Source organism: Strix aluco, chromosome 15, assembly GCF_031877795.1.
Source record: "Strix aluco isolate bStrAlu1 chromosome 15, bStrAlu1.hap1, whole genome shotgun sequence".
Classification (NCBI taxonomy): Eukaryota; Metazoa; Chordata; class Aves; order Strigiformes; family Strigidae; genus Strix; species Strix aluco.
Genome location: NC_133945.1, coordinates 9,661,197 through 9,676,323, shown reverse-complemented (window position 1 = coordinate 9,676,323; position 15,127 = coordinate 9,661,197). Strand labels below are relative to the sequence as shown.

Here is a 15,127-nt window from a genome sequence, read left to right as displayed (position 1 = left end):
CATAATGTCTGCTATATATACAGTGCAGCATGGGGTTTTTTCCATGATAGATCAAAAATGTCAGAAGTTCACTGATGGACAGAGTGAATGCGAGGAGAGTGACTGAGGTGCAGCCCTAAAGGAGTAATTTACCTGCTTGATTTAAAGTACTTGAAGCATTTTATAACAGCTTAATAGCACCTTGCATGGTTACTCAGATACCTACAGTAACAGGATGGCAACATGTACCAAGCTTTTGCACAGAAACTCTTATACCGCAGCTCTGGTTCCAGTCCAGCTCCCACTGACACAACCCTTCCTGTTAAGGGTGACTCGATTAGTTGGCCTTAAAAACAAACAGTTAATATTCACCAAAATTTTGCTCTTAAAAGGATATGGGGATGTCAGCCAAGTGAGTGATCTGTCTGCTTCACTAGAAGGACTTCATTAAAGCATGTCCTTTGGTTTCAAAGCTGTTTAAATAACAGCTTGTTGTTTTACCTATTCAGCGTGATTTGTAGGTCTCCTGTGGAGCTGATATTCCTCATATTTGGCTTCAGGTGAAGGGTGAATTTTTGCAGTCAGTGTGGGGAGAATCAGCTATTTTTATACCATGCATAAGCTGGGTAATAATATACCTTTTCCTACATTAAATTATGATCTCACTTTTTTTCACACAAATCAAGATCGGATGAACTGTGAAACCTGCAACTTGGCATGCAAATAGCAATTATTTTGGATTATGTTCACAAACAAGTTAAAAAACCTTAGCAGGCTAATTATAAAGTTATAAAATACAGTGAACTTTTGGGCATACTCTTGAAATACTTGACTTTAGTGATTATTAGCTCAAAGTAAGGCCACATTCAGACCTTGCTCCAGGGTATCTTTTCCTTCCACATGCCAGTGGGAAGGAGTATCTAATATGAGGAAAATTCTCAGATTTCAGTACAGCTCAGTCTTCCAATGCCTTAACATATGGAACAGGATACAGTCAGAGCTGTAGTGAAATAAGTCCACAAGATGAATAATATCCATGTAATCTTTACTGCATTCTGTAATATACTGCAAATATTTAAATGTTCAGGCATGTCAAAGGCTTTTCAAGTTAAGCACCTGAAACATGAAACATTCAAATCATTAATAAAACAACCCTTTCTCTCCACCTTGAATTAACACAACGCACTTTAAAAAGGAGCTTGGAGGACAATATAGGAGAATCTAAGGGAGACTAGAATAAACTCTGCCTAAATCCTCAGCAGCCTAGAAAATTATGTGGGAGAACTAGCTGAGGATGCCTTCAGTGGAAAGCTGTCTTGCAAAGCTTTACACAGAGAAAGAGAGGCAAAAATATCAGTCTGCCAGAGATGAGTTTGTTTTGAAAAGCATAAAAAAATCTAAATAAAGTTCTAATAAAGATCAGATCTAAAAAATAGATCTAATAAAGATCTAAACCCCCCACATATATTGCTTTCTTCTAAATTGATTTGCCTGGGCTTTGTTCTATTCTCCTGCTTGGGACCTTTAGGGAATGTATTTGTATCTTCTGATATTTCTGATACAAACCCTGATGTTACTGACACCAACACCAAAACAGTACGTCCAAGTATTGCATTGCTATAAACCTTTTAGAAAAGGGGTCAGTGCCATTTAGGGGACTGTGAGGCAGGCAAGGTCTCTCTCCTTCCTGCCACAACTTCCCATTCCCCAGCTGATCCGATTTCAGTCGCAGGGGAAGTCCGCAAGGCCACGACCCGACAGAAGTGGAAGCCGCAGCAGAAGGTGAAGCAGAGGGCAATGCATCTCTCTCCCCTCATTGCTATGCTGAGATACAGAGCCCTGAGCCCAACAAAAACCACCTCCCTCCTCCACTTCTCCCCCTCCCATTCCTCACAGACAGTCAAGCAGCTCTGCTCTATTCTGGCAGTTTACAGAGAAGGAAGGGCTTTGAGAGAAGGGGAAAGGACAGAGACACAGGCAGCAAGGAGCTGGGAAGCAAAAAGTAAAGCAATATCTGTCTATAAAGGTAGAGCACATTCTCCAACAGCATTGGTGCCTAGCCATTTCAGTACTGTTTCTTACTATGTACATTAAAAAAGCCAGTGCTGCAGTGGTATCACTGTGTCATTCATCCCAGCTGACCTATCAGAGACTCCTGAGTGTTTTGGACAAAATGAAGGTTGAAGGACTGAAGCCTTGAGAAATTTAGCAAGTTAGTCCTGATGCCTAATAGAAGCTCTCCAACTAGAGACAGAACAAGTCCTTTTTACCTCTTCCTTATAACAACAGGTTCCGGGCACATTTCACCAGCGTGGCCACCTACCTGCAATGAGGGGCATCCTCTTTGCAACGTCGGACTATTGAATCATTTCCTGGAGGCTCAGGAGTGGTAGACATGATACTGTCATTGCGATTTCTCAGGGTTTGCTTTTAAAAAAAAAAGTGACAGAAAGGTTATCTGTCTTAAATGTGCTGTCATTTCTAACTTACAGAAGCATTAGCCTGCTGGCTTGCCAGTGGTACTCTGCACTGTGAAGCACACACAGCAGTAAGAAAAATTGATTCTAGATGTGCAGAATGCTACACACAAGAGTGTTCGTATATTCCACTATTTTAGCAATATGCACAGCTTGTGCGCTGGCACAGTACCTTTTACTGTGACCACATGACAGGCTAATTTACCAAACAATTTTAACTTTACCCTTGATGTGTGGCGTATGTGTTGCACAGCTGACATATATGAGGAAGAGCATGAAAAGCGGAATATATGTATACTTATATATATAAATAGTAGGAATGAGGAAGAAAAATACAGATCTCCATAGATTAAATTATTAATCTAGTACATTGGAAACTAAACTCTGAATTGTACTAGAGGGAAGACAGTATAAGTCATCTAAATAGCCAACAGATATTCCAAAGCATATTCCTAACCCAGCTAAACTTATTACAAGTGGCAGGGAGTTCTTTCCTGGCTATTCTTGGGTATAATTTTAATTTCCTGGGGGCAGCATTTTTCACGGTGTTCTAGAAGGATGTTTTGTTCTTTGTTATTAACACTCTGCAAGAGCACTCTCTCTGTCTGCTTGTCCTGCTGTGTCAGTGCTCACATACGTATAATGGAGTATCTACCTTGGGAGATTACGGGGATACAGCAAGCAGGGAAGAAATGGTTTGGCTATGGTATGCAGAAATTTCCAACTGTGATCTGCACCCCTTTTCTCACTCATTGTTACTTATAGATAGAAAAAGCATTAGAGAACTCAAAACCCCCTGAAAATTTTCTTAAATAAATTACAAAGCAGCTTTTAAAGAAAATCTCTTCCTTCTAACAGTAAATGTGAAATGGCATAAGGAGACAGCGAGAGGTCATAAATACCTTTGAAATATCTTTAAATAAACATAAACCAATTCTGTGATTTTGGAAAAGGCTAATAACATGGTTCTAACAAAATGCTGGTAAAAGGATTAAGGGAGCCTCTGACAAGGCCTTGAATGTGATCACAGCTGGGATGCTAGTGAAGTGCTAATACTGGGTTGCGAAAGCTCTGAACCACATTAGGAGAGATGGTCGTAGACAGGCAAGGGGCATCTGAAGGCTCCTTACAATCTTGCTGACTTCACAGCTGCTGATGGAGTTACTGATGGAAACAGAATTAGAGGAACTTGTGTCTGTGCGGCCATTGCTGGCATCAGCCCCATCTTCATCCTGTGCTCTGACTGCTGCGCTCACAGATGACAGAGAAAAATACAGACACCAGAGAAAATCATGTCAGATCACTTTCAATACAGAGGCTTTCACAGATTTGCAACAATACTTAGGTTATCTTTCCATTTCGTCTTATTTTGTTTCCCCTACCGGGGACTGGACAGAGGCTCCAGGAAGCGCTCTGTGCCCTGCGGCTCTGGCTCCCTTTCCTTCCCCATCAGCTTCCCAGCAAAGTACAGAAATGCACGCCACTTCGGACAGCCTCTTGCCAACTTCTTCTTTCGACTCTGTCCTGTACATTTTTATTAGATCTATGAATACTATTTGACAAATTAAAGGAGGATTGTTCTATTAATTTACGTTTTAACTTCATTACCTGAAGCTAATAGTCTGCAATAAGGTTGACTCACTGAATTACACATTTTTTACAACTTAAAATTTACAGCAGGGACCAAGAAGCTTGAGATCCCTCAGCAGCCCTAGGTAGCACAGTGTGAATGTCTCTGTGGACTCCTTCCCTTCTTCAGCAGCAATAATTTGTACTAATGTTGCACATTACCCGATACCAAACATACTGTTTAACATCCGATATCTTGCAGCAGGAACCATGTTTCCCATCATATTTTGTTCAACAGTGAGCATGCTGCCGCACATAACAAATAAAGGAAGTGCTGCCTAGGATGGTGTTTGGTTCAAGAACAGTGTTACATAAATAAGAGGAATTAATAATAGCTCAAACATGAGTATACAGCAATGAATTTGGTAACTTGGGAGCTGGCTGATGGGTGGGTCAACCCCCCTCCCCCCAACATTTGCAATGCTTTAAATTTCAAATTAATTCCCTTCTGATGAAGGACAAGAGAACTCATTTGACGATCACAAGATTAGGGTATTTTCAGCTTGAAGGATTTTTCCAACAGCAAAAAGAGAATAGTATAATGACTTTTAGTACAGGCGTTACACCAATGACTTTAAAATTTTTGTAAAGTAAAAGGAAAATTAAGTAAACAGAAAATTTAGGTAAGCTATGGGATGCAGTATTGTGTGTCTGTGGAGGTATCTTTGGGTGGAGAGGATATTCAGGTAGAACACTTGACTACTTTAAATTATGACATTGTTAACTATGAGAGAAACTATTTTACTGACTTGGACTTAGTTAAGAATTTCCCTGGTTGGCATATTTGTTAAAACAACTTAAAGAGATTAAGTGAATGAGACAAAGCAACAGAAAAAGAATAAGGACATGGGTGCTCTTTCTGACCTTGAAACTCTGATGTTTTGTTCATGCTGACAGGGGATTTAGCTCTTGGATTTATCTAAAAGAAAAAAGAGGACAAAAATCAGCACAAATGCAGAATATTTGCCACACACTGTAAACCAGATATTTTCACCCCTTTTTTCCACTGTTATGCTGCAATATATTTGCTCTCCTTTAAAAAACAGGACCCAACATTTAGAAGATATTTAGGTATCTAAATGCCACCACAGTGAACAAGAGTTAGCTACCTATTAAAAGTCTGGCCCAAATGCACTGCAATTTCCAGATTCTGCTGAGGGAACAAAGAGACAAAAGGTGAAGTGGGTGCCTTGGGACTGGTTGCAGGCAGCTGTTAATACAACAGGCATCCTTTTGGAGTGTGCAATGTAAAAAATGCAGCTCTATTGCCATAAGTAATAATGACAGTCAGAGCTCAGAAAGGTTATGAAGGGCAGGGAGAATTCAAATGCAGATGAAAGGAAAGAGAAGCTCAAAACCCCAAAAGTTAGATTGTATATTTTTTACAATTCATGAATATAACACCAGATAATAGCTGTATGAATGCAGCTAGTTGGGGAAATCATGGACCTAAGTCATGCTACCCCTTACTCTTAAGTGAGAGGAAATTGCCATAATTTAATTCTAAATTAGGCAGTTAATTTTGCTCTAGATTGTGTCCATTTCTTTCTATTATTCCTTCCAGCTGATGTGAGCTTTTCAACCAATGCTTCGTTTTCCACCTTCAGTTACTTGTGTGCTGGACTTCTGGCATTATGTCAATTTTTTTTTTTCACTACTGTTAAGGAGGCAAAGAATCAATTTATTGACAACGCTCCAAGAATGTGAATGAACAGCAGAAGCAAGGAGAATGCACAAAATGGGGAGAAGGGGCAGAAAATGGTCTGTGAAGCCTGATTATATTTGCTCCTCAAGATGCAAATCACCATGGGGCAAAAACTGACAGGTCACTATCATATACAAAACTATTTTTATCTTTACAGCACAGCACTTTCAGAGGCATAACCACAACATGTATTATGTCTCTTTGTTCTAACAGTTCCTGCACTATATCATTCCAGTCTCATATTAATACACACCTGGATTCCCTTTAGATTCACTCTTCTCTTGAGTCGAGCTTGATCAGGCAAGAAGAATTTGTTGTCTTCTGGAGACTCTTCAGAAGTGGAGGAGTCATCTGCTTCCTGACCATTGGCTTTTGGGCCAGGAGTCCCAAAGGTCTGGGAGATAATGGTAATAGGTAGATTCCGTGGTAAACTCTGAAGATAGGAAGGAAACACTTTACTTCTGAGACCAGTTTGGTACAACTCCTCATGACCTCCCTTTAGAGCAATCTGATTGAACTTTCTGTGACTCCAGTGATTCAGAAGTTCACACAGAATGTGGCTCCAGACCCAAATCAGTAATCTAGATTGACATTTGTGGAGATTTCTGTTCACTGGGGCACGTTCCTGAAAAGTATTTGTAGTTTCTACCCCAGTGTAGAAATTGTCTTTATCCATTTCTTTCCCTTCCATTTAAAATCAAGTTGTGGAATGCCAGCCTTTAAGAAGCTATGTGCCTGACACAGACAACTTGAACCCCACTGTTACTGAAGAACTCACAACATTGACATTTAGTAGAAGGAGGTTATTTTTTTCAGTTAATTCATGGAGGGAATTAAAAAAGTCCCCTCCCCCTTTCACACCAAAATGTTTTTAAAAGCAATTCTTAAAAAAAGAACTCATGTCTGTCTTCCTCAGCCCTACCTGGTCGTGAAAGTTATTGTCCTTAGAGAGCCGTCGGAGTTTGCACTCTAGGTTAACAATGCAAGCTTCTTTCCGAACCACCTCAATTCGGAGTTCATCATTTCTCTCCTCCAGCTCTCGAATCTGCTTCCTGTATTTATCTTTTTCAATCAGACAGTGTGAATACTGTGTCTGAGCCTCATCACGCGAACGGAAAGCCTATAGTGGAGAGAAGAAACATCTTTTGCACCTGGGTACCAGTCACCTTCTCCTGCTGCTTTTGTTTGTAAGGTGTTTGGAACGGGGACTTCAGAACTGGTAACCATCCACCAGTTAACACAGCAGTTAGGACCGGTATGTGCCACAGCAGTACCATTAAAAATTACAATGATGAGGGTGGTTCATTTCCAGCTCCCTCTTGGTTGGTGGCAAAATGCTCCAGAGTGCAAACTGGATTACTTAACACTAATAAAAAGCCTGCAGTAGCTGTTGTTAAGATCTTGGTCCTGTCTGCCAGATGCTACACTGTGGAAACAACCCAATATTATCCTATGTTTAACTACTGTAATGCAAATTCCAACAAGTAGCAATTTCTTCTAACTGTTTATTTTTTAATGGTATTCTGGGTCCAATTACCCACAATTCTCCAAAGTGGCACATATGAGATACAGGCTTTTGCTACTAATTTCCTCCCCTTTAACTGTTAGATACCTGGTCTCGTTCCTTTTCCACCTCTTCCAGCTGTATCATCACAGTGTTCATACGGTGCTTGTACATCTCACAGTCTTTTCCTAGTGTTGAACATTTTAACTCCAAATCTTCTTTCTCTTCAAGATACTGGAAATAACATACTGTTAACCACCACTGCTCTCAGAGGTCTTTTGGGCACTAGCCTGAGATATTCCATCTTTCCATCCTTCCATTTCTCACCTTGTCTCTCAAGTCCTCCACATGACGGATCTCCTCTTGGAGATTAAAGATTTTGTTGACTAACTCGTGACGATCTTCTAGTGCCTCCTTACGGTCATGTTCCAGAATATCCAAAATAGCTTTGTCCGAATCTGGCAAACTCCGCTTGTCAGCCTGAGGAAAGACATTTTTAAGAGACAGGCCAGGGAAAGAGAAAGTAGTATTGCAGGGAGAAAAGTAACAAAGACAGTTACAAGCAAGAGGAATAGAAAATGAACATGGTATTGCAACGGGAAAGCAGGAGAAGAGATGGACATTTGTTCATATTTTAAAATAGTGTCAGAAAAGATGAATAAAGGCTGTCTTGCTGTCAGAATAGTCTGATGAAGGAACTGTTTTACTGTTTTATTGTACTGGCTATAATTTGATCCATTTTGGATGCAGTGACAATTCTTCACTCCAAGCCCTGCATTCAAAACTCTTCTCTATTAATCAGCTCTCACTGAGCACAAAAATCACCCTTTGCCAAAGAGCAGGGCCTAAGAAAACATTCAGGGGAATTTTTAAAGCATGCATAGGCTTTGCAGGGCTGTGCTCAGAGAATATTAAACGTGCCTGGAGTAGCTTGTACCACTGCTTCATTTTCTGTAGTGTCCAGCAATATTTTTTATTTCAGATTTAAAATTAACAAGATTACCAGAGCAGGTTCCAACAAATAAATTGCCATTCAAAATTAACCATAAATGGAAGATGAAAAAGGCATAAAATGCAAGTTATATGCATATTTATTTTTAAAATACCTAGTCTAAGTTGGAGATTTCGGTGACATTTTGGTTACCCAATATTTCTAAGCATACTTAAGTATTTCTAAAACAAACTGCCTTTTGTTTATTTATACTTTCACTTAGGAGAATTTCAATCTAATTTTTAGCTATTTCATTATTTCTCTGTTTCTTTAGGTGCTATAAGACCATTTCAACTAGTATAAGAGATTCTACATGGACCAGAACTCCCAGAACCTTCTATACTACACCCTTTTTCAACCCTTGAATTGGATTTGTGTTAGAACTAAGAATCATTAGGCACTGCTAGAGGCTACAGCCATTTCTGAAATGCATTCTATTGATATTTTAAGTGTCGTTTTAAAATGCCACAAGCCTTTTCCAGCAAAGTGCTAAGTACTCCCACATATACCCTAATATTTCACTAAGCTCTTCATAGAGAAACACAGTGCTAAATTTGCTGCATATCATCCTTTTTCCCTCTCTGCCCAAACAAAGATCCCTGTGCAAGTTACAGCAGTGTTCTACGGGGCATTCTGGTAACTAGTGACCACCCAAGCAAGTACAGAAACCTTTATTACCCTCTGCTTCATTAAGACCTTTTAGCACAGATATGACAATAGCCTAAAACAGGGTACATGGAGCTACTGTCAGAAATTTCTGGGCTGGCTATTTAACACAGCTTTGTAGTGACAGGCTGGTACAAAGAACCACAGCAGGGCTAAAACACGGAGTTGAATGCTCAGCAATTAAACAGCTGCACTCTGCACCTTGAAAGAGCCAATCTCTCATGTACAGCTTGATTTATTAGATGACAGTTTTTTTGGGGGTATAACTCCTCATGCATGTGTTTGTACAAGGAGTACGACAGACAGCTGGGACCTATAACCAACCTTCTGCTTTTCCAAACTTTGAGCTTCTGCTTATTGTAGCTTTGCAGGTGGAGGTTTCACCCAACGTTCCCTAGAATTGTAACAGAGTATGTGTGGAGTCTGAGGTGAGGAGTGGTAGCAGAGACCATGTCACCTCCTCTTGTCCACAGATTTCCTGTTATGTACTCAACTGCCTGTCCCTTACTGAAAACACATGGGAGCCATCACCACCTGCTGCTTCTCCGTCCCACTCTCACAGCCTCCTCCAGACCCTGAAGTCCTGAAGAGTAGCGACCAAGGCAGGCTGAGGAGATGTGGGGTATGTGAGACAGCATGGGAGGAAAGTGTGAGGGCGCCTGGAGGCAAGGAGTGGTTGAAGCCTGCTGAATCCATCATCTGGGTAAGCAGGAGGGGTAAACTGAAGTGGCTGGAATTCTAAATGTAGCAATCTGCTTTTATACCTGAATGATGGACTGCAACTCCTGGATTTTAGTCTTCATCATCTCATTTTCTCTCTCCAGCTCCAGAACCTGTTCCTTTTTGGGTCGGTTTTCAATATCATTTTTCAGCTTCAAGGACTGGTTCCTCTCCAGCTTGCATTCCTCTTCCACCTTATTCAAGCGATGCTTCAGCTGGTCAATCTAAAGCAGGCAGGGAGCAGTGAAAAGGAGAAAAAGGAAAGGAAAGAAATCATTCCTAGCTTTGATATTTACTTCTCTGAAAGCACTCTCACTTCCAGGTAAAAATATACTGTCACAGGTGGAAAAAATAGCTTAAACTGTGAATGCTAACAAGCAGCAGATAATTGGGTGTATATGCATGTGTGTTGAATGTCCACAACCGAACTGCTGAACTCTCAAGGAGAAGCCTGCTATTTGCTAGCTACAACTGGTATGGGCTGGCTGTAAATTCTGATAACTTCTGGACTAAAAAAAAGTGGCACATCCTCAATCCTCCAATAAATAAAGAGATACGAAACAGAACTAACATTTAGGAGGCTCACCACGCATTATGCTTTTGCACACAGACTATTTGGATTGGGAAAAACAGGGGGTTTGAGTTCTGGATAGAAAAGAGAGGTTCCCAAAAAGAAAAAGTTGTTTCAGACAGAAGAGGTCCTGGGAAGAAAGTGATAAAGATCCTGGCTGGAGGAAAGATTTGAAAGTGGGGGAACATCCTGGAGACCAGAGAGATGCACAGGGATGAAGGCCAGGGGATGCCCAGGGACCCTGGCCAGTAACACCTGTGACTGGTGACTGTGAGCAGACAGGACTTTCTGCCCAACCTTCCCACACCAGCAGTGATTTCCCTGTGGGGAAGGGATGATGAGCCCGAGAGAAGGCAGCGCCGAGGTGGGGGAGTGAGCAAACGACCGTGTGAAAAAACATTGTGGGGTAAAACGTCTGATATCATCGGTTCGAAAATAAACCTCAGTGTCCAGATCCACTACGGGTAGTTGTTTACTCCATTTCATCTGTGACACACACACAAGCATGAATTTTATGGCACTTGAAGCATTTCTCTGTATTTCCTAAATGGCCTCAAGCTGTTCCAGTGCTCCATGTGAGACTTTCTGAATAAACCAACAGCTGTAGTGCAAACCTGGATAACTGCCCCAAGATATTATTGAGCCTGAAAAGCTAAAATTATGTTTTTAGCAAACAATTATGTTTTTAAAATTTTGTTTTTAAACATGTTAATCTATTACAAGTATGTAAATTATCTGCCATTAATACACATCACTGCAGTTGGCAGCAATGCCTCTAATCATCTGGATAAGCAAAGCAAATGAGAGCTCTACACCTTTCTACTGTCAGAGGAGGTCTCATTTTGCCAGATGTCTCTACCATCCTCCATTGCTGCTCCTGATTAAAGCAGCCCAGAGCATTTCTCTCACCTCTAACTGGAGGTCTCGGCTCCTTATCACAGCCATGCTCTTCTCGTCACTCAGCTGGGCATACCTCATGGCAAGATTATAGTTCTCATCTTTCACCTTGACCAGCTCATCATTGTAGTTGTTCCTCTCCTCCTTCATCTTGTTGTACCTCTCCTGGAAGGTCAGCAGCTCTATCTTGTTCAGTTTTAGCTGCTTTCGCTCATCCTCCAGCTGGCGAGACTTAGCCAAGAGTTCACAGCGCTGCACATCTTTTGTCTTTACTTGCTGCTGAAGCTTAATGATTTCATTCATTAGGAAATGGGTAAGGCCTTCATGTCCCTCCTCCACTGAAAATGTTTGAACAGCTTATCAATGTCTCATAAAGTAACTTTATACTAAGTAGGATCAGCAGAACTGAGTAAGAAACCAATGTCCCAGAATATGTACAGAGGTGCAGAATATGCATAAATACATACACATTTGTATATCTAGCTGGCAACAGTATAAATATTTCACAGCACACTATTACCAGATTGACAATATACATGCATAAAGCTTTACTGGATAGAATATGAAGCCTTTATAATTGTCTTGTTTCAGCTGAGCTGACAGGCCTGTGGAAATAGCACAAACTTTGTAAAATGAATTTATACAAGTATAATTAATCTGAATGCTTCAAAATGCTGCACATGTGTAGGTCATCAGTGTAATTTAGTCCACTGTTCCAATGTTTTTTCTCTTGAGATTTCCTGTAATGCCTATCATTCAATTTGAAGCTCTTCAGCTTCATTCAGAACCGAGATGTTCTTTTTCTTTACATATTACCTGTTGCTAGCATATTTTGCTTTGAAGGGGACTGGAAAACTGCAGAATGCTACTACAAGATTAGCTTTTATTTCCATTTTTTGCCTGAAAAATCAAACCCAGTCTTCAAGATAGTCCTTATTTCAACAGGCTCCTTTGGGATTAATTCTACTCACCAACAATAGTGGAAAATCTCCGTGTAGGTTCTTTCCCTGTTACCAGTTTGTAGAGTTCAGGGTAGTAAAACTCGAGGCTCTCTAGGAAAACTACATAGCCTCTTTGGCCCTTGGTGTGGAGAATGTCCAGCAGTCGACCTAAGTACAGAGAACAGAGAGAGAGGTGACACATCAGCACTATGAGCAGCATAAGCAAGTACTCTATCCCTGAAGCCAAATCTGCTTAAGGTTTGTCCCCACCACAGCAATGTGCTGTGGAAGATCTGGCTGATTAATTGAGTTCAGCTGAACTCATAAAGTAATGCCACGTATTCTTTATGTTTGCGCTGATCATTATTCTGAAGGAGTGCGGGCAAACTGGTCTCTGGAACAGAAATTTCAAAAGGCACGTTATTCAGTGCAGCCTTTACCAGGCAGTACTGAGATGCTAGGATGGCAGACCCTTCAGTGACAAATCATGTAGCACGGCAAGACAGCTGAAAACCTACTCTTGGAATGGCAGTGGCTGCTGCTTGTGTTAACCGAAATATTTGCCAAGGCTTTGATGGGAATATGAACCCCATGAGCTCCAGCCTGCACAGCACTGGAAAGAATCATTGTTATCAAAATAGCAGCAGCAGATTCCCCCCTTACATTAAATCTCCTGTAAATGAGATACAGGGTTCGCATTTGATAATCTGTAATTTGATACAGGCTCCCTCCAGACTTTGCAAAATAATACTGTTCAGATAGGGATGCAGATGTAGCCATTCACAAAATAATTACCTGCTCGGTTAATTTTGGAGGGCAGCATAAGTGAGTTAAGCACCTCATCCTCATCTTGCTCATCGATTACTTTGCACTGCCGTAAGTACGGGGTCAGTTTGGCTGGATTGATGTAGCGGCTCAGCATGTGCCGGTTGCATTCTACGTTCTCCCACAAAGCTTCCTCCTCATCTTTCAGTGTCTCCAGGCAGTCATCCATCTCTGGCTCTCCTCCTTAACAAGGGAAACAATTGGCAAATGAACATCAAACAGGACAGTTTCTATCCTGTTTCTTTTTTGTGCTTCCATGTCACATAGGATGAGCTAAGAATCACTTCTGACTAATGCTGAATTTGCCCTATATTGAAACTGTTTGAACTGAAGTGCAGCCTGTCCACAGCTCATCTGGAAAGTGACAGTTCAGAGAAGTGCTATCTTGAGTCTATGAACTATTGCATATTGCTCTCTAGTGATGAATCTGTAGCTCAGCTAACTCCATGAAGGTCTCTGTAAGTCAGAGAATCCCTCTTCTTAATAGAAGCAATGGTAAAGGACGTGGTGCAATGCAAGAAAGGGTATGAACATGCAGAGCTCAGAGCAAAGACAAATACTTGCTGCAGAAAACTAAGGCTTTCATTCTCACCTCCTCTGTTCCTCTCAGTTGTAGTGATTTGAACCTGCATTTTTTCCTGCCTATATGTGAGGAGCCAGCGCATGTAAATGACTGCACCACAAGAATAATTAACTCATAAGCCAGCAGTTACGTGTGTCTGCCTTCCACAGCTGTGTATGGATTGACTGATGTGTGGCCATGAATGCAAGTACCTGTGAGTTCAGACCTTGCCTCTCTCTGCATGAGTGGACAAGTGGGAGCGTTGTATCACTGAAGTCTGAAAATGTTCTTGACTCATGCAAATATTATCACATGATTTCTGAGTGCTTGCTAAGCAATTTCCTGCCAACTCCTAATTTGCAACCACCTCATTAGAGAAGGTTACAACAGAGGCAACAATGAGGTGAGAAAACATACTAAAGTTAAGAGTAAAGAAACTTTGTAAAAATTTTTCCTTCTTAACTTTGTAATAAATATTAACCTTTGAAACAAGTCTTAGTTTTGCATTCTAGCTTTCTCAAGATCTCGTGATCCTGGTGGCACAAGGAAGATAAGCTTCTATTTCAAGAGTTATTTTACCCCATCAGAGACATGGTATAAAAAGAATGTGCAGTTCTTAGGTCATATGAGACGAGAGCTGTGCTTTATGAGACTTCGCTGGTAATCAGTAACTAAAGACCTCAAAAGCAACATGCTGTTTTTCTTGGACGACAAGAGTTCTCTCTGTTGTGTTATAACTTCCTCAGCTTCCAACATAAGGAACTGCAACGCAGCCTGTGTTACACTGAACGTCACTGGGCAAAACCAGCTATTAATCTGTACAGCCAGGGGCTATTAACTCATTTTGAAAACTAAACCCAAAAGTGCTAATCTGCTAAATAATGTGTTTGTCAGTGTTCTATCATAATGAAATACAGATTAGTTCTACAAAAATGTCTGTTCTTCGCTTGATGCTTTCAAAGGCCTTCCCAAATTGTCCAAAATCCTAGGCTGGGGTTCAGTATCTCTAGGAGAAAAGTTTGGATGCATTCCTCATACTATGGACAGGTTAGGGGAGTATTGCCAAGGGTTTTTGTTCTTCTCTTGTACTCCAGTAGCTCTCCCAGAGTTCTTTTCTTTGTAGTTTCACATCTTAGAACCACTTACTTAGCATTTGCTCTGCTGCTTGCATGCAGATGTCATTACTCCAGTGACTTCTACTAAATGGGCTGGGAGAGACAAGAGTCCTCAGAGGGCAAGGAAGACCAGATCTGCTCAATGGGATCTAAAATAATGGGGGCATGGCTGTAGTTATGGGAAAAGATCCCTGGTCTTATGAACTCCTCACAAGCTGGATGAAATTCTTACTGAATGCCAGTATTTACATGTGGTAAAGGTGACACTGCAGTAATGAACAGTATAAAGGTAAAACAATAGAAAAAGCTATATAAAGTAGGTAGCAGTGGGAGGAATGTTAAAGGTGAAATAGCTTCATCTGAAGTACACATACATTCCCATGAACCTTACTTCCATCACTTATTCTGGAAATAACTGTATTTCATTTCAAAGGTGAATTTAACAAACACTACATAATTGGAGAAGCTGAACTTTTGGGAGTAGAAGGCAGTAAAGCAGAAGGTCATACAGTACCTCAGTTATCTTACAGCTACTGCTATCTATT

At 40.8% G+C, this 15,127-nt stretch overlaps 1 protein-coding gene across 2 annotated transcripts in view; it reads right to left on the bottom strand.

Annotated features, from left to right (window-relative positions):
• CARD11 (caspase recruitment domain family member 11) overlaps positions 1-15,127 on the bottom strand; it is a 50,661-nt gene that overhangs the window by 15,313 nt on the left and 20,221 nt on the right. The window contains exons 2-12 of one of the 2 annotated variants that reach the window (XM_074841029.1): positions 12,876-13,088; positions 12,111-12,248; positions 11,152-11,477; positions 9,716-9,895; positions 7,622-7,774; positions 7,403-7,528; positions 6,713-6,910; positions 6,044-6,223; positions 4,950-5,004; positions 3,587-3,702; positions 2,303-2,406 (exon numbers count right to left, since the gene is read on the bottom strand). In XM_074841029.1, coding sequence (XP_074697130.1) covers positions 2,303-2,406; positions 3,587-3,702; positions 4,950-5,004; positions 6,044-6,223; positions 6,713-6,910; positions 7,403-7,528; positions 7,622-7,774; positions 9,716-9,895; positions 11,152-11,477; positions 12,111-12,248; positions 12,876-13,088 — 1,789 coding nt within the window. The remainder of the gene's footprint in view (positions 1-2,302; positions 2,407-3,586; positions 3,703-4,949; positions 5,005-6,043; positions 6,224-6,712; positions 6,911-7,402; positions 7,529-7,621; positions 7,775-9,715; positions 9,896-11,151; positions 11,478-12,110; positions 12,249-12,875; positions 13,089-15,127) is intronic. The other variant, XM_074841030.1, reaches the window with a different exon arrangement.